Here is a 23,549-nt window from a genome sequence, read left to right on the forward strand (position 1 = left end):
GCAATAGAGGCCAGAGATCTCCCTAAGAACGTATTGTGTTGTGTTGTGCTGTGTGTGTGTGTGTGTGTGTGTGTGTGTGTGTGTGTGTGTGTGTGTGTGTGTGTGCTGTCTCAGGGCGGGGTGTGTGTGCAAAAAGATAATTTCTCCACGGGGATCAATAACCTATACATTATTATTATTATTATTATTATTATTATTATTATTATTATTATTAACAGTCATGTCGGTATTGGCCCACCGCCAAATTATCCGTGGTACCTTTTCTTGGAACAAATGTGAATGTAGACACAGAAAGGGCATATTTATATGTCATCCACGCATTAATGAAACTGAAGGTGATGTTGAGCTAAATGACTGTTTATTCATGTATGGTTGGATTTTAGATGACTAGATTAGTCAGTCATTAGTCAATTCTGTGCAGAAAAGTGATGGAAATAATAGATAGTAATGGAACATTTTCTGGTACAATACTTTTACGAGTCCAAAATTGTCACTCACTGGTGAATAGTGGAGACTCACCAGTTTGAGAAAAAGGCTAGGAGACAGATCTGTCTTTGAGCACAGGTGTAGCCCACCAAACGAGGAGTGACATGCAGGTAAGAGTGTGTGTGTGGGTGTGTGTGAGTGAGTGTGTGTAGGGGGAGGGGAGGGGGAATTGGGGCCGGGGGGGTGCAGCAGTGGTCAGAGCAAAGCAAAGGCAACTCACGTTGTCTCATAATGATCTCTTATCCAGTTCTGGTCAATGGCGACATTGCACACAAAAACCCGCACTGACAGTCATGGATCCACGATTACTTGTCTTCGATGATGTAATAATAGATGAGGCTATTCTAACATCGTCGCATAGGGGGGGGGGGGGGGTAGCCTACAATAATCAATATGGAGAGTTAACAGTATTTCAGTCGTCATTTCGTGAGCTTAGAATGATAAGGTTCTATCTCCGTTTAGAATGATAAGGTTCTATCTCCGTTTCGGGTAGTTCAGAGATATTGAGCGTCAAAGTTTTTACATTCCATTATGTTCTATGAGACGGAACCTTTGTGTTTTATGAATTACTAACTCAAAAATGTCAACATTTTGAAAATAACACCACACAGGCATTAATAAACACCTAATGGATCAGATTATGTAAAGAACTCAATTTTGAGATTTTCCAAAAATGGAGATGGAACCTTATAATTCTAATGTCACGATTTTGGTACCGTGAAGCTACTGTTGAATAACAAATGGAAGCTTGTTGACGCATTACGCGAGTGTTGATCGGCCGGGGCGCTGTTCGGGAATCTGCGCCTGCGTCTGTCTGTTTGCAGGCCCACTCCTCTCTCTCCCTCCAGCCCTCACACACACAGCTTTGCCTCGGCGCCGTGGACTGAGATCCACGGAAAGTGGCACACATCTTCCGTCGCCTCCAGCCTGTCTTCTGTCGCATAAATAAACTATCGCATACATACATACCCACAGCCATCACCTTGTCTCAGTCGAGACATCTTAAGACACATTTGTCAACTTGTCAAGACGTCTGACTCTGAGACACGTCTAATAGTAATATTGCTCCCGTGGAGTGTCAAGACATGCCTGTCACATTACATGATCGTCTTTGAAAAATGAGTTGGAACTGACATGGGTGATTAAAAAACAACGTTTTGCAAATTGCACATTTGGATGGTTGCTTGTGGGTGGGTTGTATTTACCTGGGACGTGGGACGCCCCCCCCCCACCCAGCCCTCCGGACCCCTCGTCTAATGTCACATCGTTCGTTTATTCTGGAGTTTTCTCCGAATAATTCATCAACACATGATCAGAGATGTCATTCTGTTGATCGCATTGTCACATGGGCAGAGATGGCTGCTTTTAGCGGCTGGCAACACTGTTTCACACAATGGAAGTGAGAAAGCAACGTTGAAAGCAGACGGGTCCCGTCTGCTTTCAACGTTGCTTTCTCACTTCCATTTTGAATGCTCTGACTCTGTGTGTGTTAAAGACCATTTCCAATGCATTCCCCATAAAAACAAGTCAATACGCAGTTTCAACTCTTTTGCATGCAGTGTGTTGGAGCTTGGAGGTGATATTAAACATGCAATGTGTTGAAATAACCACAGTGGGACCCTTTCCTCTTTGAACCTCACTTACATTTGCCCGTCGCAGATGTTCCCTTTGTACCCTGTCTGTCATATGATATACACAGTTACACACCACAGAATATCATTCTTGTTGGAAAGGTTTTTCTTGCTGTGTGTGTGTGGGGGTGGGTAACGATGAAGTCGTTCAGTGGGGGGCTGAAAACGTACATGCATTGTGTTGGAAACCGTCCGCGTAATTATAGGTCAGTGGGTTAGTGTTAGTGCGCTTTAATGTGAACTTTAATATCGAGCATATTTTAACACTTTGTGGCCTGTTTTTTTGCAGGGCAGACTCCATTTTGTAGGACCCGGGGGTGGCTCTGCAAGGGAAGGAACCCGTCTGTTTTCCGGGTACATAATCCGAGCGCACATCCATTTAGACATTTCGATCCAGTCATTTATTATCTTAAATCGCACGAATCGCCTAATCCAAGAGAGAGGGGTGTGTGTTTGATGTCATTGATGACACAGGTTGGGGGGCAGATGGCTTTGCATGTCATGGGTGATAATGCATTGTGACAGTTAATGGTTAATGAAGGGAATAATTAAGAGGGGGGGCCGGGCCATATTTTTTACATTAGACACTATTGATCATTTTTATCTTTAGGATTCGTGGTGGTGTGGGTACTTGAGTTGACACTGTGTAATACTTCACACTGTCTGGGGGCTGGGAAGCACCGGTGCGATTGGTCGCTGCTGCTCACAGAGACAGACGGGGGTTTGCGAGGGGGCAGGTCGATAGCTATAGGAAATAGACAAGTCTTAGAATAATGCACTATGCAATATGAAGGTGACTTCATATAAGGATTGATAAACTTCTAGCATAGTATAATATGACGGTGTGAAGGGGATGCCTCTGTCAGTAAGAAAGCGAAATGCAAACTGCATGTGTTTATATGTGAAAGGCCACTGGGGGAGTAACAACTAGCGCAAGTAGAGAGAGAGTCTGTGGACAGGATCCTGGCCTAGTCGCGCTGCGGCGGCGGTGTCTCCCTCATCCGCTTTCACAAAATTGGAAAAAAGCACATTGAGAGACCGAAATGACACGGCTGTCACTTGTTTTCGCGACGGCCGACATCTGAATGGTAAGATTCTTGCGGCGCGTTATTGTCATCCGCGTTTTTATGTGTTCAAAACCCTCTCGTGTGTGTGTGTGTGTGTGTGTGTGTGTGTGTGTGTGTGTGTGTGTGTGTGTGTACAGTGGACATTGAAGTCTGTGTGTGTGTGTGTGTGTGTGTGTGTGTGTGTGTGTGTGTGTGTGTGTGTGTGTGTGTGTGAGAGAGGAACTTGTGTGTCGATACTGTATGATCGCTTTTACAGTCTCGCCTCCTCGTGTGAGCCGTGGGGTGGCACACATAGTGGATGTACTGGCGCTGTTCTGAGCTGTCCATTTTAATACATGGGGATTCGCGATTTCCACCCCGAGCTTTGGAGAGCAACTTAACCCTTTCGTTGTCGCCGTGCGGGACGTGCGTGTCATTATAGCTCCACTGATCTCATTTTGTAGCAAGCAATCGATGTAGCGAGCAATGACATGACGCGTCTACCTATGTCACCTATCCCAGGCTATCCTTAGGTGCAGGACAGATAACCATTTGTCTCTTTTTATAGGGTAGACACATTTATTTTGGTGGAAAATCTTGCAAGTCTCTCCCCCTTAATCAGAACATCATTATTTTGTGTAACTTCCAAATACACAACTTTTAAATCTCACATTTGTTTTTATATCAATAGAATACTGTTATTATAGCGTCACATGCAAAAGACCGTTCATCTTTTTATTTTTTCTCTTTTTTTCTCTCTTTTTTTTTTTTTTTTTTACAAAATGTGATCAAAAGGCTGTTTTTGCATAATTCATCATTCCTTTCCATTTTTTTCTTCTTTTTTAATGTTTAAAGGATGGAGCCGTGCCAGAATGAGAAGGTCCCACCCACCTCCCGTCAGAGATGCTGAGCACTGTTCCTTGACCTCTGCCCCCACACCGTTGACCTCTGTCTCTGCCGACCCCAGCGACCCCCCCTCAACGCACCATGACCCCACGGCTAGACTAGACCGACCGTGGGCCATGCACCTGTCTACCGCCCCCGCCCTCAAAGCTCCGCCCACCTTCGGGTTCCCCTGTAAGGACACGCCCCCCCCCACCTACAGCCCCCTCCGGAGGCTCCAGCACCTGACCACCATGGTGAGCCAGCCGGACCTGCAGGCCGCCTTGCCCCAGCGGAAGAGGCCTTCCCAGGGCACCGGGGATTACCAACACCCCCGGAACACCGCCGCTGGGAAAACAACTGACTCTGGGAACGGGAATAGGATCGGGGATTCCTCGTCCTACACAGCGGTCCAGCCGGGCGGTAGAGACGGCAGGGACGGCAGGGACGGACACAGCAGAGACACAGACACCAGTCGGCCAGATCCCAGGTCAGAGAAGAAGACGCCGGAAGGCTGCTGCTTCTCAGACCCGCCCAGCCCGGCGTTCTCCCTGGACAGCAACAGCCCCTTCGACAACGGCCTGCTGCACTTCGAGTCCACTCTGTTCGAGGATGACGACGACGACGATGAAGAGGAGGAGGAGGTGGAGGAGGAGGAAGAGGACAAAGAGGAGTCCACCACGGCTTCACCCCTGCTGACAGAGAGACAGAGAGACAGAACGATGGGAAAGCCAGTAGAACCTGGTTCTGGTACCGGGATTTTAAACCTCAAGGCCAAGCCGGTCCCAGTCCCAGTCCCAGGGATAATGCCAGGGCTACGGCCGGACCCAGGGCTAAGGCCGGAACCAGGGCTACGGCCGGACCCAGGGCTAAGGCCGGAACCAGGGCTACGGCCGGACCCAGGGCTAAGACCGGACCCAGGGGTGAGCCCAGACACAGGGCTAAGGTCTGGGCTAAGGCCCGGAGCAGGGCTAAGGTCAGACACGGGGCTACGTTCTGGGCTAAGGCCTGGAGCAGGGTTAAGACTGTCTTTCAGTAAAGGCTGTCAGTGCCCCGGCGTCTCTGCGTCTACAGGACATGGGGGTGGAGATGGAGACGGAGATGATGGAGATGGGTTCGAGAAGGACTGGGAAAGTGACAGCGAGGAGCCTCCTGTCTCTCTTGGGAACAGCCCCCCTGGACATCCAGTGGCAAGTTTCTACTAATGATGAACCCAGAGCCAGGGATATACACAATGTGTTGTTATGTCACAGTCTCACAGCAGGGGAGGCTGGCGGAGGCAGAAATGATCGGAGGACACGCTCATCGTAATGTATAGGATGGAATAAGTAACGGTATCAAACACACACATTCCATTCCATGCGTTACAATGAGCCTGTCCTCCCATTTCTACCTCCACCAGCCTCCCCCTGTGTTACACTATGTATGATAATGTATGTATATTTATGTATATCTCTAGCTCTGGTACTGACTCTCTCTTCTACGTGTACTGTGTCTCAGGCCATATTATCAATTATAAGGTTCTATCTCCATTTTTGTCAAAATTGAGTTTTCTACATAATCTGATCCATTAGGTGTTTATTAATGCCTGTGTGGTGTTATTTTTTTAAAATGTTGAACATTTTGAATGAGTAATTCATAAAATACAAAGGTTCCATCTCACAAAACATAATGGAATGTAAAAACTTTGACGCTCAATATCTCTGAACTACCCTAAAACGGAGATAGAACCTTATAGTTCTAAGCTCACGATCACACGCTGTGCGTAGGGCACCAAAACAGCCTAATGACCACCATAATAATCATAACGATGAGTTATTTAAATTTAAGATGAAGCACAACTACAGTAGGCACCATTAGAGCATTATTAGACCACCATTAGTGCTAGCTCTGTCCATTTAGCGCTAGCACACCCCCTCCTCCCCACCATTAGTGCTAGCTCTGTCCATTTAGCTCTAGCACACCCCCCCCCCCTCCGCACCATTAGTGCTAGCTCTGTCCATTTAGCGCTAGCACCCCCCCCCCCTCCCCACCATTAGTGCTAGCTCTGTCCATTTAGCGCTAGCACACCCCCCCCTCCCCACCCTCCGGCGATTTCTTTCGGGAAATTTAATTCCGTTGCTGAAAATGTTCTTGGGCAGTTATGCTTAGGGGCACCCAAATGGCCAGTATTGTTTTAGCCGGTCTGGCTGGATCCTAGTTCTTCGGTTGCCTCCCTTTCCACTTCATGTGTAATTATTTAAAGTGTCAACACACTTTCTGGTTACAATGGTTCCTTTCGTTGCTAGTACAGGTTACAAGTTGTTTTTTTCAAAGCATCTCTGTGTTTTGATTGTTAGTGAAGTTTCAGTGAGGATAATAAGATGAGTCAGATTTAATGACCCAGAGAGGTCAAGTGAGGTCACAGAACATCATGGGTAAATGCTAAGTGGGATGCTTGGGACTCTGACGTCACCTTGTTGAATTTGAGGTTGAGATGAGGTTAAAACAGTTAAGGTTAAAACAGTTATGGTTAAAACAGTTATGGTTAAAACAGTTAAGGTTAAAACAGTTAAGGTTAAAACAGTTATGGTTAAAACAGTTAAGTTTATCTTACAGTTAAGGTTAAAACAGTTAAGTTTATCTTTATCTTACAGTTAAGGTTAAGTGTTTTTATCGTAAGGTGAGTTTATAGTAAGGTCGTCCTTACTAAGGATCCCATTTTGCGTCTACAGATCACCATGTGTCTGTTCAGATAGAACATAATGACAACAGATGTATAGTTCATTTGGGCCCATGAAGACATTAGGGGGGGATGTTTGTTTTGTTTGTTTTGATTTGATTTGATTTATTAGGATCCTCATTAACTGATGCAAAGCATCAGCTACTCTTCCTGGGGTCCACACAGAACATATAACAAGAAATCATTATAAAAACATTTAACAAAGAAGAAAGACATCAACGTAACATAGCAGAACATATAACAAAGGAGAAAAACATCAACATACATAACAGAAAATGACCCCAAAAAAGAAAAGAAATAAGAACAAAATAAAAGTCGTAAAATGCTCACGGCCTCAGTGTTTGGTGAGCATCACAAAACAACAAGAAAATCTGTAAACAGAAATGTAAAACCTTCGAAAACATGTCTTGAATGAATGTCCAATGTTTTGTGAACAGGTGAGCAGCCCTAACAAGAAACACCTTCCGCCTGTGAAGTTCGTGGAGGGAGAGGTCATCTGGGCCAAGTTCAACCGCAGACCCTGGTGGCCGTGTGAGGTCACCGTTGACCCGGTGAAGGGAACCTACCACAGGATGAAAGGTAGGGGACTAGCTAGGGCATCCCACCTCAAAAACTACCTGGGGGCCATTCCACTAAAGGTGGCTTAGTATATCGGCGATTGAAAGAAATCAGGCGATCAGGCAACTCGGGATTGGAATTCAAGCCTCAGGTGATTCCTCGAACGAGGATCAGGCTTGTGTGATGAGTGTTCACAGAAGACAGGCTTACAAATCTTCGATATGGGCACGTGCACGCAGACAAAAAGAGCCCCGACGAGTCGATCTGTCGAAATGAAGATACTCCACTCTGCAGGGGTACTACATTTGCGCAGCATTCCCGAATTATTGATCTTTATGAAGACGGAAAAATAAGATGTAAAATAGTGCAATACTGCCGCAATTAACAAGGCGAGGGAAATGGTTTGGCAAGAAATTGCTGACCGATTAAATGTGTAGGTCATACTAGCCCCAGTTATTGTTATATGTTCATATTTTAATAAATGAATATTACTACTGTGGTGATATAGTGGTATCCAATGGCCTAGTGGTATCCACCGCTGCCATAGGATTTATTCATAATTTTTAGACGTGGTTCGAATCCCTCTTCGGACACACTTTTTACTGCATTTCGTTGTCTGAATCTAATCTAAAATCTCATCTATAAAAGTATGTAGGCTATACAATTATGGTGCAGGCTAATTTACAAGAACTGACACGATTACAATGGTGTTTGAAGCCTTTGCATGAAATCTTCGGTTAAATGTAAAAAAATAAATAATAATCACTTAGTCAAGTCTCGAACTCGCAACCTTCGGAACTCCAACTGGCTGCCTTAACCACTGCGCCAACCAGACCGCTGTGATAACAGCAATGCAAGTTGATAGACATACCTATTCATTTTATTTTATTTTTTATACTTTTTAATTTATGTATCCATCGATCTATCTATCTATCACACTTTCAAAATATCTAGTTATCTATCACACAATCAAACTATCTATCGATCGATCACACTTTCAAATTATCAAATTATCTATCTATCACACAGTCAAACTATCTATCTATCTATCTTGTGTGAAGTGGGAACTAATATTTCCTAAAAGACACATGAGGAACTGTCGTTCGGGGTTTAGTTTCCGCCTGTGAGCCTTTTTTGACGCGCGTCTTACTATAGCCAGTGTTTTAGCCTGGTCGCGACCAGGCTAATTATATCTGACTCAGAAGGAGCTCAACCAAGCAGCAAATTATTTGAGCCACATTGATGGAACCGAACGCAAGCTAACATTATCGAGGCTTAGAACTTTATCGAGGCTTAGAACTTTATCGAGCTTCGTGGAATAGCCCCCTGTTCTCCCATGCATACAACCTCCCCTACCACTAACCATCTCCCCTAACCCTTACTGTGTTCCCCGTTCGTTAACTCTGTGTTCTATGTGCTCATGTTATCGGTTGCTTGTTGTTTCTGTGTTTTCTGTTATTCACATATTGTCAGCGTCTTTGAGCCTCGGAAAAGCGCTATATAAATACAATGAATTGTTATTATTATGATTATTATTATGATTATTATTATTATTATTATTATTATTATTATTATTATTATTATTATTATTATTATGATTATGATTATAGGGCTGGGCTGGGTGGAGCTCAGGGGTAGTGGTGGCCTGGGGTTGTGAGTTGGACTGGTGATCAGAAGGTGTGTGGAGGTCAACTAGTACTAACCAGTCTCAAGTGAATTGAAATGCAATCTGTGTTTTTCTAATCAATTATTGAATGAATTGAAATTCAACTCCGTGAATTCATTTATCAAAACGTCAGGTGGCCATGTTGTTGTTTTGTCTTTCTGTCTGTCTTTTCTAAACACTATTTTATTTATTGGTTATATCTTGAGGCACTGTGAAATTCATTCGACATAAAGAGTGAGTTTAGATTAGATTAGATTCACTTACATACTAGTACAAGACAATGCAAAAAAAATGATTGTGTGTCTAACCAGAAGTGCAACAAATAGCAATTCTATTGCAGTGATAGTAGCAGTATTTACAGCAGTATTTACAGTAAAGTGCAAATGGTAGCATGATGTGCAATGTCATATAATGTCATACAATGGTGACTGGATGTATATGTGCAGTGGTATATATACATTTTGATTATATACAATGTGCAATTGTACAGGCTATGATACATATGATACATACAGTATATGATAAATATGTCATATATAGTGAAGTATACAGAAATACAGGCTGTGGGCTATGATACACAGGGATGGGCTACGTACAGCATGATCTACACACAACACAACTGTAACTGTATGGTCAGTGCAGGGCCGGCCCTAGGCATTTAGATGCCCTAGGCATTTAGATGCCCTAGGCAAGAGTATGATTTGATGCCCCCCCCACTCCCCCCAAATTTTAGGGGCGCCACCACCACCACCACATTAAGCCACCAGTACTGCCGCATCACCACCCACACATTCAACCGTAAAACTATGGACAACAATGGTTTCAAGACAAAAATAGACAGTAGGCTGAGACATATTTTCATAGAGACATGAAATTCATAGAGACAAAATTCTTTAAATGTAAAAAAAACATGGCATTTGGCGCCCCCCAGGCATTTGGCGCCCTAGGCGACCGCCTAGTTCGCCTATGCCTAGGACCGGCCCTGGGTCAGTGAGACGGTTGTGGTTGTGGTTGACGTTGTGCTGTGGTTCCAGACCCCAGCGACCGGCCTGTCAGGCTGTTCTACGTCAGGACGTTCGGGGAGCCGGCGGAGCTGGCCTGGGTGGAGGGACGCGCCACACACACCTTCCACGGAGGCTACGAGTTCGAACAGCTTCCCCTGCTGAGGAGGAGGGGGAAGCAGAGGAACCAGGACTACAAATACATTGTAACTATATCAATGAGATATTATTATTAATAGTGTAGAGATCTAAAAAATGTGTATGTAAACAGAAACCAAAGGAGTGTATTTTCTTTTGTTAGTGACTTCATTATTTTGTATTTTTGAGAAAATACTTTTTTATGATGTGCTCTAAGCCAATCGGATCACTGTAGAAGTCATAATCTTGAGAGTTTGAGGAAGTGCACGGGGGGAGTGACAGATGAATGAATGAGTGAGAGGAAAACACAGACACCTGTGGCAGAGGGGCTGTGTTTGGAGAGCATGCGGACAAATCACATTACTATCTTTAGGGTTACAGTAGTAAAAAATAAAATAAATGTATACAAGGGTGACCAAGGACTCTTTTTCAGGGGAGTCCTGCTTAGGGCAGCACTGATTACAGACAGATACACATCAAGCATGCGGCACAGCTGTGTAGTGTTGTATGTTGACTGTCGGTTCTTTTAAATGACGGTCGTTCCCTATGTAACAACACACATTTCTGTAGCAAACAGCATGTTATAGTACGTACAGTATGTAAACTGGTTGTTGTTTACATGTTTGGTTATTTCCTCCCTCCTCCGTCCTGTAGATAGCGAAGCGTTTTACGGAGTCTTGGAAAACCGGTGTGGTCGAGGCGGAAGCTTTCCTCTCGCAGCGACCCAAGATGGCCGCCGCTTCCATAGCTCCCTCCGTTGACACGAGCCTCCGTGACGGCTCCTCCTCCGCACCAGAGACGGAGGACAACAAGGCCCCTCCGGCCCGTCCTCCCTGCACTCCACCCTGCTCCACTCCGCCTGCAACAAGTCACTTAACCAACGGGGTTAGCACGGCTAGCACGCTAGCTAGCTCCCCAGCTAAAGAAAGCACTTTCAAGAAGCCTCAGAGCAAGAAGAAGAGGCCCACCAGGTCGCCTAGAGCACGTAAGGTCGCGCCAAAACAGACGCTACGCGGCGCCGAGCCGCCCGAGGGGGACATGGGAGAGTGTCCGTACGCGGACCTGGACTCGGTCCCCAGGATTCTGACGGGCCCTAAAGCGCTGGAACGGCAGCAGAAACCCCTTCTGACCCAGCAGGCCTCGCTTCCAGTCGTGAAGGTTTGTTTGGTTGTTTGAATAGTTTTTTATTTCCTGTGTGTAGGAATCGAATTGAATGGAATAACTTTATTTAACTTTTAACGGTTGTAGTTGCCAGCAGTAAAGATTACACTGACAGTAAAAATAGACACAAAAGAACGAAACCTTATTTAAAGTCATCAATGATGTAACCAACGTTAGGAACAAACTAAAGGGCAATGGACCTATCGCTAAGCAACACCCCCTTTGAAAACTCAGACAAACAAACGACGCTTCACTGACAGTGACTGACTGACCGACCGTGACTGACCGACCGTGACTGAATGACATTCTATGACTTACAATGGCGGGAGTTGGCAAATTTCTGATTTCTGATTTACCACAGCAAGTAATAGACATGTTTTTTAAAGATGACAAGAATATTTCGTCTAGAGTTTTTTCACTATCAGATATTAGCAAGTTGTTTGTCCGAGTTTTCTGCCTGTAGTGACTTTTGCTGTGATACGATTGGACAATTTCTATTTCGGGGCGTGGCTTAGCGATAGGTCCATTGCGTTTGTGTATGAAACGTGGTTGCAGTATATCGATAAAGTTTTGATGTGATTTGAAGGAGGTGAAGAAGGTAGCGGAGACCCAGATGCAGAGCGGCCTGTGGTTCAGCAAAGCAGGGAAGGACCGCCGGCCCAACACCACCACCCCCGTCCCCGACCGCACCCTCTTCGCCAAGGCCACTTCCTCCTCCAAGAAGAAGACCGCCGCCACAGCCAATAGGAAGGCTCCTCCTCCACTCGCAAGTGTGACTGTGGTGACGGGGCTCTCTGACCAATCAAAGAAAGGCGCGGAGAAGCAGCACGAACAATCAAAGACGGCCCTTGACAAGCAGCCCGCCCCCGCCCTCGCCCTCGCCCCCGCCCCCGCCCCCGCCCCCACGGTCGCCCCCACGGTCGCCCCCGTGGTCGCCCCCACGGTCGCCCCCACGGTCGCCCCCACGGTCGCCCCCACGGTCGCCCCCACGGTCGCCTCCACGGTCGCCCCCACGGTCGCCCCCGCCCCCGCCCACCTCCCGGCCAGTAACCGCTTGATGACCCGGGCCTTGAGAGCCCAGCAGGAGGCGGAGCAGAAGAGGAAGCTGCTGCTGTCCAGCCCCAAGCCTGGGGGAGCGAAGGCCGAGGAAGAGGAGGAGGAGAAGGAGGAGCGCTCTTCCTCCTCCACCGGACACTCTCCCTCTGATCCGCCAGACACTAACCCAGACTGTTCTACACACGGCAAGCCTCCAAAGACTGACAGGGGTCATGTTGTCACCAACAGTGGTGACAGTCCCAGCTCCTCCTCCTCCTCCTCCTCCTCCTCTTCAGTGTCGACCAATCACAGAGGCCCTGAGGCGGAGGGAGAGGCGGAGGCGGAGGTGAAGACGGAAGACGAGGGCTTCCTGATATCCCACCTCACTCCGATCGACTTCATCCCCCTGACTTCAGGGAAGGCCAAGAGAGAGACGTGCGCGACCGATATCTCCTCCTCCTCGCCCTCCTCCTCGCCCTCCTCCTCGTCACGGTTCTCCCCTATGGACGCCTTCAAAGACCTGGAGGAGATCTCCTTCAAGTCCCTGGAGGGGGAGGGGGGGGACGGGAAGCCCCTGGCGTTCAAACCGGACGCCAACTACAAGTTCAGCACGTTCCTGATGCTGCTGAAGGACATGCACGACACCAGGGACAAAGACGGGACCCCCCTGGAGCTGGACATAGGACCGCCCAGCGCCCACGTCAAAGAGGAGCCCTCGGTGATGCCATCTTCCCCGGGGAGGGGGGGTCTCCTCGCTAGGTCCAGTCCCTGTAAAGGTCAACAGGCCAAGGCCAGAACCAAAGCCAAGCCTAGGTCCAGGCCTTCTCTGAAGATAGAAGCCACACAGTCTGAAGGCAGCAGGACCACCAACCAGGGCTTCAAAAGGCCCGCTAAAAAGATCTGCTCCTCGCCAGGGACCAAAAAGAAAGCGAACGGTAAAGAAGTGCCTTGTGGTCCGGGGGAGCTCCCTCCCCTCGGGCCTGGGCCTGGCTACCTCGGGGTGGGCTCGCCGCCTCGGTGCGGGGGGGGGGCCACCGGGATGGGGGAGGGCTGCAGTGGGATGGACAAGGTACTGCAGAACACAGTGTCTTTGGGCCAGGGGGGTCCAGAATCATCAGTACCCCGGCCCCCGCCAAAGACAGGGATGGAGCCGCAGACTCCCCCCACGGCCACCGCCTGCAGCAACACTACACTCAGCCCTGGGGAGGGACAGGAGGGCCCCACAGGTAAGGACAGGGGGGTGGGGACAGGGGGGCAGGGGTGTGTGGGGCTGTACTGTACTGTATGTATGACATTTACATTTACATTTTACATTTTTGGCATTCAGCAGATGCCTTATTCCAAAGCGACTTACAATCGATACATTTGACTAAGCAAGTGAATCATCAATCCACCAGTCGTATCAAGAAGAGTAATCTAGCTCAGGCCAGGGGCCACTGGCAGTCTCTGTGATAGAAGAAAACGTTTTTTTTGGGGGGGTGGGGGGATATATATAGACACTGGATAACAGAGAGACAGTACAAGGGGGGCAGTAGATGTCTTGGGGGACACAGTAAAGGGGAAAAGCGGGTGTCTCAGGAGGAGCAGTGCTGGGGGGTAGTAGATTGAGATTGATTGATTGAGATAACGTTTATTGCCACTATGCATTACACATATAGGAATTTGCTTCGTCACCACAGCAAGTGCGTTTATACTTTTTTTCACATGTCAAAAAACAGGACAACACAACAACAACAACACAGGACAGACAACAGTGCATTGGATAGTGCGGTATAAAGTAAAGTGCAGTGCAGAGTTTTTACAGTGAGTCCAGTTCAGTTCAGTCCTCTGATGTCTCAGGAAGAGCAGTTAAGGTGTAACCTGAAGAGATGGGTCTTCAGTCTCCGACGGAAGACATTTAATTGACATGTAGAGAGAAGATTGTTGATCACAGCTGAGGTGACCTCTATAAAGACTGCATTGCTTTCCTTTGTTGATGTTCTTGTTCTTGTAAGAGGCATTTTGTTAGAAGCATCGTGTGGGGTTACAAACAAGATGATAATACAGGACAGTATACACTACAACAGACAGGACAATACAGGACAATATACACTACAACAGACAGGACAATACAGTACAATATACACTACAATATACAGGACAATACACACTACAACAGACAGGACAATACAATATGATACAGTACAGTAGACTCATATAGTAGAGTTAATTTACATTACGACACACGTACAGTAGCTTAGTTAAGGCCTAGGGCAGGGGTCGGCAACCTTGAATGTTGAAAGAGCCATATTGGACCAAAAAACTAAAAAACAAATCTGTCTGGAGCCGCAATTATTTTTTATTTTTTTTAAAGCCTTATATAAGCCTTATAATGAAGGCCAGTTGCGCCGGCAGGATTCGATTTCATGGTACGCACAGAAACGTAACAAAACTAAATAGCGCAGACTAGCCTACAATATACACAGGTTGGATGATTGTATCACCTATTCATAGTTTGCAGTGACGTGACTGGCACAGAGCCCTGGCGGCCAAAACATAGTGGAAACTCCGTAGAACTGCAGCACTGACCTGTCATTGTCCCACCTGTTTCAAGCAACAATTATTTAGATCACCTCTCAAAAGAAGAAAAACTAAGATATGTGAACAAACTACACATTTTGGACACTTGCGATCCATATACAGCACCTGCCGCAGTATTTCAATCAGTAAACACAGCGAAGTCGCTGCCAGAGCTGCAGTAGGTGATGTCTACTCTACATATATCTTGTGGAGAATCTTTCCCCTCACACTGCCGCCAGGATGAAAGCGTACAAAAGTACAGACAGTTATCTGTTAGATCTGGATGGGTCAATAATGCTAATGTTAGCTAGCTAGCTAGCTAAAGGACCTACACAACCAACTCCAAGCTGGTAGCGTCCACAAAAACAAACCATGTCAGAACGATTATGCAAAGATAATGACTACAAATAGAATAACTAGGCTAGTCAAAGTCAAAGTCAGCTTTATTGTCAATCCAATATATGTACAGACATGGATTATATGTACAGTCAATCCAATATATGTACAGACATGGATTATATGTACTGTCAATCCAATATATGTACAGACACAAGATTAGAAAATAACTATATATACAAAAAATACTAGATAAAAGATTTGAAATGTGCGGTACAATGTACAGGGGTGGAATACAATATGAACAATGACAATAGTGCAATAGTGGTAATTGGCTCAGTATAATCGAGTAAAGTGGCTAAGTAAATAATTAAAATAATCAGTGTTTACTTGAGCTTATCTTTGACACGTCTAATAGCACAAATCCACAATCTTCTCCTCTCTGGGTTCTTTTTCTGACGGAATTCTGTAGAAGCCCAACCCAGGGTCGTCTCCTCGTCGGTTAGTGCACCCGATTGCACAGCAACTATCCAGCATTTTATCAAACAACTAACTACTTGGTAAAAACCTGATAAAATAGCTGGCAGGCAGCGGAAGAAAGATTTGTTTTGAATGAATGAATGAATGAATGAATGAATGGTCTTTATTGTCATTGCTATAGTACAGGTACCAAACAACGAAATTTAGGAAGGGTGGCCTGCCAGGTGGCCGTTCCCATTATGCCGCGACGACACGTGCAAACAATATGGTGACAGAATGTATAATACTAGTCATGTGCCAACATATCTGAATCCTATTGGCCCTCGTACAACATTACAGCGTAAGCAGGGAGTTGTAGTTCAAGGAGAGAGACGCGGCAACTTAAAAAATAAATAATCGTTGTTAATTTCCATTTGTGGTCAAAGCCACAGGGAGCCACTGAAGATGGGCAAAAGAGCCGCATGCGGCTCCGGAGCCGCGGGTTGCCGACCCCTGGCCTAGGGGTAACAGACAGGTTGGATGTATATAATTAATCAGGGGGGTATTCCATCAATGTCGCTAAAGGAAAATACAGGCTTATTTTTGATAAGTCACACAAGACTTATAAGACTATATTTAAGACTAGACTAGAAATAACACTAGATTTTCCTTTAGCAAAGTTGATTGATGTGTCCCAGATGGGGACACATACTATCTCTGATTTTCATTTTCGAGCAGTGATGGTACTTTATACTGATCCTGTTGGCCCCTGGTCGTAGCATAGATTATAAAACATTCTTATGAGGACTGAAGGATAGATGATTCACTTACTTTAGACAAATGTACTTGTTAAGGTCGCTTTGAATAAAAGTGTCTGCTAAATGTCAAATGTAATGCTAGTGTGTGGAGAGAAATAGGTAGCTTGCTTGGCAGCATAGTAGCGTAAGAGTAGTAGCATAAGAGACACATCACATACTGTTCCTTGGGATTGTATTTTATGTTTGTGAATCCATTGTATTCACTATAGATTATGTTTTTTATGTTTTTTTTCTTTTTACATTTGTACATGTCAAATGTTCACAGTGTCCTCCTGCTCTTGTCCTCCACAGCACAGAAGCGGATCAGGAAGCCCAGTAAGAGACTGATCGAGTGGACAGAGGAGTACGACCAGATCTTCTCCACCAGGAAGAAACCCAAGAAGCCTCTCCAGTCTCTGGTAAAGGCAGCGTGAGCTCCTGGAGGTTCTCCACCTCTAGGTTCTTCTCTAATGTGTGGAAGGAGGTTCTCCACCTCTGGGTTCTCCTCTGATGTGTGGAAGGAGGTTCTCCACCTCTAGTTTCTCCTCTGATGTGTGGAAGGAGGTTCTCAACCTCTAGGTTCTTTTCTAATGTGTTCTCCACCTCTAGGTTCTACTCTGATGTGTGGAAGGAGGTTCTCCACCTCTGGGTTCTCCTCTGATGTGTGGAAGGAGGTTCTCCACCTCTGGGTTCTCCTCTGATGTGTGGAAGGAGGTTCTCTACCTCTAGTTTCTCCTCTGATGTGTGGAAGGAGGTTCTCAACCTCTAGGTTCTTTTCTAATGTGTGGAAGGAGGTTCTCTACCTCTAGGTTCTTTTCTAATGTGTGGAAGGAGGTTCTCTACCTCTGGGTTCTCCTCTGATGTGTGGAAGGAGGTTCTCTACCTCTAGGTTCTCCTCTGATGTGTGGAAGGAGGTTCTCTACCTCTAGGTTCTCCTCTGATGTGTGGAAGGAGGTTCTCTACCTCTAGGTTCTCCTCTGATGTGTGGAAGGAGGTTCTCCACCTCTAGGTTCTTCTCTGATGTGTGGAAGGAGGTTCTCTACCTCTGGGTTCTTCTTTAATGTGTGGAAGGAGGTTCTCTACCTCTAGGTTCTTCTCTAATGTGTGGAAGGAGGTTCTCTACCTCTAGGTTCTCCTCTGATGTGTGGAAGGAGGTTCTCCACCTCTAGGTTCTTCTCTAATGTGTTCTCAACCTCTAGGTTCTCCTTTAATGTGTGCCATATGGTGTATGAACATCTGTTGATATTCTCTGCACTGGTGTGTCTAGCCCATTGCATAAAGGGTAGATGAAGAAGTGGGATCTTGGAACGTCCCTACCCGTACCCTTTTAAATCTCAACATCAATGGTGGGATGTCAGAGTCAGGTCATCCCAAGGATCCCACTTAGCCTTTACCTTCAAATCAGTGTACCCCCTATGACAATTTTTTAAGGTATTTTCTTTCTGAGTGGGGCAGTCCCACTCATATTTGTATTTACTTTACTGGATAGAGATAGTGAAGATAGACAGGAAAGGAAGGAGAAGAGGGCATGTCAGCAGGGCATGGGCCAGATTCGAACCCATGCCGACATGGGCATATATATGTGTGCACTGTAGACCACAGTACTAGACCACTGGACCACCCCAGGCCACGCCTTTAAACCATGTGAATGATTGTATTTCAGGTCACACAGTCCAACAGTTCATCAGATCCACTGCCATTGGCGAAGACTACAAATGACCACGGCCCTTCCAATTCACTTCCTGAACTACAAACCCCTCCCCCCGAGGAGCCCCCTGGACTGGTACTAGCTACCTCCGCAGAGAACTCCATCCCCCAGGAGGCACCTGTCTTGTCCATAGACACACTAACCCCGCCCCCTGAAGCAGATCCTTCACTGTCAAGCCAGCCAATGGTGAAGGATGCTGGTAAGAAAACATTCATACATTCATCAGCTACTCAGATACAGTCTAGTGTGTGTGTGTGTGTGTCTGTCTGTGTCTGTGTCTGTGTCTGTGTCTGTCTGTCTGTCTGTCTGTCTGTCTGTGTCTGTGTCTGTGTCTGTGTCTGTGTGTGTGTGTGTGTGTGTGTGTGTCTGTGTGTATATTTGTGTGTGTCTGTCTGTGTGTGTGCGTGTGTGTGTGTGTTTATGTGTAAACAGCCCTCCTAACCCTGTGGTGGACTGTGTGTGACAGGTGGTGACGGTCCGTTCCTGGAGCGTAAGCGTCAGAGGAAGCCCACTCCTAAGCTCCTGGAGTACTGCCTGGAGGCCGAGGCCCTGGCGGTCCCAAAGAAGAAGGTACTGTACCCCCCCCTACTGTACCCCCCCCCACTGTACCTCCCCCCACTGTGCAGCTCTGCAGGCCTGGGGTCACATACCCCACTTGTGGCACTTTTCCACTACGTTGCAGACCTGGTGCTGACCTGGTGCTGACCCAGGTCAGCCCGCTTCGGTCCCCTTTTCCATTCGTCGGTCCAGGTCGCTTCGGTCCCAGGTCCCAGGTCCCACATCCGAGCAGGGACCTGGGACCTGGGACCTGGGACGTCACACGTCACTGCGTGTGGCGTGTGACGTGTGACGCTGCACACCGTTGATTGGTCAATGGACAATCGTCATCCCATGTCCCATCCCATATTATTTCTTCACAACCGCCATCTTGAAAATACCACATTCACTAGGAAAATGTCACTACATTTTCTGTAATAGCTTATTAATAAAGATTCGGAAAATTATGCTGACCATCGTATTATCTTAGTTTAATGTCATTTCAATGAATCATATAACTTTTATTTACAACAAGCACAACACAAAAATCGCTATTATGCACCGTGTTTGTCCGTGAATAACACCGGCTGTGGAGGTGGTAAAAAAACACAATACTCCTTTGCTAACTTCACCATCTGTCTACGGTCATTTTGAGCCCTTAACCACCGCGCTGACACCCCGAGAAGTTATGCTTTTAACCGTAAACTCGATGAACCAGGAGTTCGCCCGCAGCCGTCCAGCCATTTTCACCATTCACTCATGAGTCAAATGCCGGTTTTAACAGGGAATTCGCTCCGCGCTGTGTCCACGGTGATAGGAGTGGAGGATCGACTCCATTCAAAAACTTTTGAATTCCCTGGCTTCTCCTCTTTCCGGACACGTTTGAATTGTTATCCTAACCCCCGGTAAACCGAAGTTATTAACCCGCAAACGGCACCGTGTTTGTCTGTGAATAACACCGGCTGTGTCATGAGTCAAATTCCGGTAGATTCGCGTCTTGTCGGCGTTTCCCGATGATGATACTACAGTTCATAAAGCAGACAAGTGAAGGCAGTGGTTTTAAGGGTTCAAAAAACATGACTTTATTATGTGTACATAGCTTCCTCTCTCTCTTTCTCTTTCTCTCCCCAAAAATCACTGCTGTTGCTGTGTACACCCGGAAGCTTTTTGCCAGGCTGCGTGTGACGCGTAACTCCGCCTACTATCGTCTACTCCTCCTACTAGTACGGGTCTGTGTGTCTAAATGGAAACCAGAACAGATCAAAAGTGACCCGACCTGACCCCGAAGTGATGCGTACTGCGCTAAAGCGGGACCCAGATGGAAAAGTGCCATTGCACTCACCGCCATTGCGTGACGTTAGAATTCTAAGGTTCTATCTCCATTTTTGTCAAAATTGAGTTTTTTACATCGGATCCATTAGGTGTTTATTAATGCCTGTGTGGTGTTATTTTTTAAAATGTTGACATTTTTGAGTTAGTAATTAATAAAATACAAAGGTTCCATCTCACAAAACATAATGGGATGTAAAAACTTTGACGCTCAATATCTCTGAACTACTCTAAACGGAGATAGAACCTTATCATTCTAAGCTCACGATTGGTGTGTGAATGTGTGTGAATGGGTGAATGAGAGGCCGTTGTAAAGCGCTTTGGATAAAGTACAGTCCATTTACTTACCTTTCTATTCCATCGATACGCTGATAGGAACTGAAATTGAGAGGACGACGTGCCGTTTCCAGTAAATCATTGTACATCGTTGTGTCTCAGGTGTTATTCTTCAATATTGGATGAATGAGAATGAATCTTCACTGAGGGTTTGGTGACCGTGTTTGATCTGGATTTTTCAATTAAACTCAGAGTGAAAAAATTATAAAAGAAAGAATGGAGGGATTTGAAATGGAGCTGACCCCCCCCACCCCCCCACCACCACCACCGGGGTGCTCTGCTCTGCCCAGCCAAGGTTTCTCCCCCTCGGATACGTGATACCATTGAGCCTATGCCTGGTGCCAGAACCAGCACCTTGAGTGGGCAAGGCCAGTGTGTGTGTGTGTGTGTGTGTGTGGGGGGGGGCGTGGGGCGGAGGACATTTTTGTCAACGGGATACGCCCCTGCCCCCCACTCCCCCCCCCCCCCCCCCCCAGCGCCGGCCTTGATAGAGCTCCACAGTATTGCGTGTCTGTGTGTCTGTGTGTCTGTGTGTCTGTGTGTCTGTGTGTCTGTGTGTCTGTGTGTCTGTGTGTCTGTGTGGCGGAGGTGGAGTCAGGGCTGTTTGTTTACATGTCCTTCCTGTGTTCTAGGTGAAGTCTGTGAAGACCAGCGCCTCCAGTCAAGCTCTCCTCTCCGGTGAGTCGACAACTCAAGAGACAGAATTAATCAAAGTCAATGACATGTAATTGTGGTCCAGTGAGGTTCAGTGGGAACAATACTGTACATACTGAAAATGTTTGAAATCATTGTTCTGCAAGTCTCTTTGCATAAAGTGAGTCTGCTAAATTATATTACTGATATTACATTTACATTTTTGGCATTTCGCAGACGCCTTATTCCAAAGCGACTTACAATCAATACATTTGACTAAGCAGTGAATCATCAATCCACCAGTCGAAGCAGGAAGAGTAATCTAGCTCAGGCCCGGGGCCATTGGCAGTCTCAGTGATAGAAGGTTTTTGTTGTTTTTATCATTCAGTGGAGGCTGGGGAATCTGAGGACGGTCTCGTTTGTAGTGTATGGAATGGAATGAGTCTGTCCTCCGAATTTCTACCTTCGTTAGCCTGATATAAATATATAACTTTATTGAATCATACTTTCACATCTCACATGTTGAGAATGTCTCCTTCCTTTGAATAGGTGAATATGAAAATAGCATAACGATATTTGAAATCTCCTCTGTATCCTGTATCTACTGGTATTTCTGTATTTAGGCTAGCTCATTATGACATCATTTGAGAGGGCACTTTGTGAGCTTAGAATTCTAAGGTCTATGATATTTCCGTTTAGGGCAGTTCAGAGATATTGAGCGTCAAAGTTTTTACATTCCATTATGTTTTGTCAGATGGAACCTTTGTACTTTATTCATTACTAACTCAAAAATGTCAACATTTTAGAAATAACACCACACAGGCATTAATAAACACCTAATGGATCAGATTATGTAAAAAACTAAATGTTGACAAAAATGGAGATAGAACCTCATAATTCTAATGTCACGACTTGTATCTGACTCCACTCCTCTCTTCCACCCAGGTTCTGGACACGCCTCCAGATCCAAGAGCAGGCAACCGACGGTGTCGCCCCCCCCCGCCCCATCCACACCCTCCCCCTCCCCCTCCACCCCTGCTCCCCCCACCCTGGTGGCCTGCCCACCAGCACCCTGCCCCCCCAGCCCTGGCTGCTTGGAGAGGGGGTCAGACTGTGACCTCACCGCCACCCCCACGGAGGACCCCGACATGTACGAGGAGAGGAGGGACGTGACCCTGGACTCAGAGGTCAGAGGTCATCTGAAAGTCTCACAGTACACACAGACCCTAAACCTTACCTCAGGCTTAACTTAGACCATTAATAGTAATCGCCTAATAATGACCCTATACTGAGTGTGTTCTTTCTTTGGGATTCATTTAAACAAGCACCATTAGGTTTCCTCCCACTCGTACAGGATCATTACCGTATTAGCTCATTATTATGCAATTACCATTAACTCTGTAAGTTATAAATGAATCCAAGGTCCACAAACCGGCGATTCGTGGGCTGGTGTCTGATATTGCAGGAGTGTCTCCTCCTGGCTGTGGTACTGGCAGCTTTGTAGCAGATCTTTTTTTTCTACAGTACAGTGCCTTGTCATGCCTTGTCATGCCTTGTCTGTTAATGCGTAAAGACACTTAATGGTGATGTGCCACTGAGAAAGGCGACTTCTTGTCTCCCTTACCTGCACTGGTACCACCCTTTGACTGTACAGGAGCTTAATTCAAAACAACTTAAACAAACAAACAAACAAGTAGTCTTGGTAGCTGATTGACTCTCAAAGGTGGACTTTTTGAGGTCACTTTTTGTAGAAAATGATGTTTATCCAGTGACATGGCCTGGTTTTGGTTTGGCTCCACCATTTTCCAGTAGTTTAAGATGGCTATTTCTGGGTTCTTTTCTTTTTTGAAGATGTGTTCGGCCTGAGGGAGAGTATTAAGACCTTTTTGGATGACATTCTCATCGTAGGCTTTCGTCATGTTACAAATGTACGAGAGCCTCGCTGTCGCGCTGAGCAACACTTTGACGTTGGTCGTTTTACTATCGGGAGTTTCGTTTCGGTTGTTACTCGTCCAACAAATACAGGGATAGATATTTGTTGTCATGAGGAGGAAGGTGTTACGGATTTCGTGACGCCATCAAGCGTAGTTTCGTGTACAGTGTACACGGTAGTGGAAGTCACCTCCTTGTTTGTCTGTGTGAGTTTCAGCTGTGCCGTTGGCCCTGCTGGTGCAAGTAAGACCTGGTCAGCTGGGGTTATTTAAGACCTGCCAGACCGGCGGCTCCGTTCAGCTGACACTTTTATCCAAAGCGAAATCCAAGGCTCAGTGGGAGCCGGGCAGCTGAGAGGATGATAAGACCTCTGGTCATGTCCTTGCTCTGCGTTCTCAGTTACTCCCTGGCCTTTCATTTCATTCAGAGAACTCTCTACCCAAGGATATCCGCGACTCTCTCCAACCCTGGACATATTCAAAACTGCCCTTAAAACCCACCCTTTCACCATTGCATTCAACCTTTAGTAGCTGTTTCACAGTTTCTTGTTTTGTGTGTTTGTCTCTCTGGTTCTGTTCGTCCCGTTCCCTTGTAAAG

General features: G+C 46.3%; 1 protein-coding gene across 1 annotated transcript in view; it reads left to right on the forward strand.

Moving 5' to 3' along the window:
• Positions 1-4,035: 4,035 nt before the first annotated feature.
• Positions 4,036-23,549, forward strand: part of nsd1b (nuclear receptor binding SET domain protein 1b) — a gene marked incomplete at both ends in the record, with an annotated part of 36,895 nt that continues 17,381 nt past the window's right edge. Inside the window, 13 exons of the mRNA XM_080549436.1 lie at positions 4,036-4,674; positions 5,120-5,179; positions 7,205-7,346; positions 10,026-10,198; positions 10,785-11,288; positions 11,878-12,500; positions 12,639-13,552; positions 16,790-16,907; positions 17,087-17,126; positions 18,249-18,384; positions 18,652-18,755; positions 21,020-21,065; positions 22,089-22,207. Of these exons, the coding sequence (XP_080405562.1) occupies positions 4,036-4,674; positions 5,120-5,179; positions 7,205-7,346; positions 10,026-10,198; positions 10,785-11,288; positions 11,878-12,500; positions 12,639-13,552; positions 16,790-16,907; positions 17,087-17,126; positions 18,249-18,384; positions 18,652-18,755; positions 21,020-21,065; positions 22,089-22,207 (3,618 nt within the window). The remainder of the gene's footprint in view (positions 4,675-5,119; positions 5,180-7,204; positions 7,347-10,025; positions 10,199-10,784; positions 11,289-11,877; positions 12,501-12,638; positions 13,553-16,789; positions 16,908-17,086; positions 17,127-18,248; positions 18,385-18,651; positions 18,756-21,019; positions 21,066-22,088; positions 22,208-23,549) is intronic.

Source organism: Nansenia antarctica (genome assembly GCF_963989245.1).
Source record: "Nansenia antarctica genome assembly, chromosome: 20".
In the NCBI taxonomy this organism is placed as follows: domain Eukaryota; kingdom Metazoa; phylum Chordata; class Actinopteri; order Argentiniformes; family Microstomatidae; genus Nansenia; species Nansenia antarctica.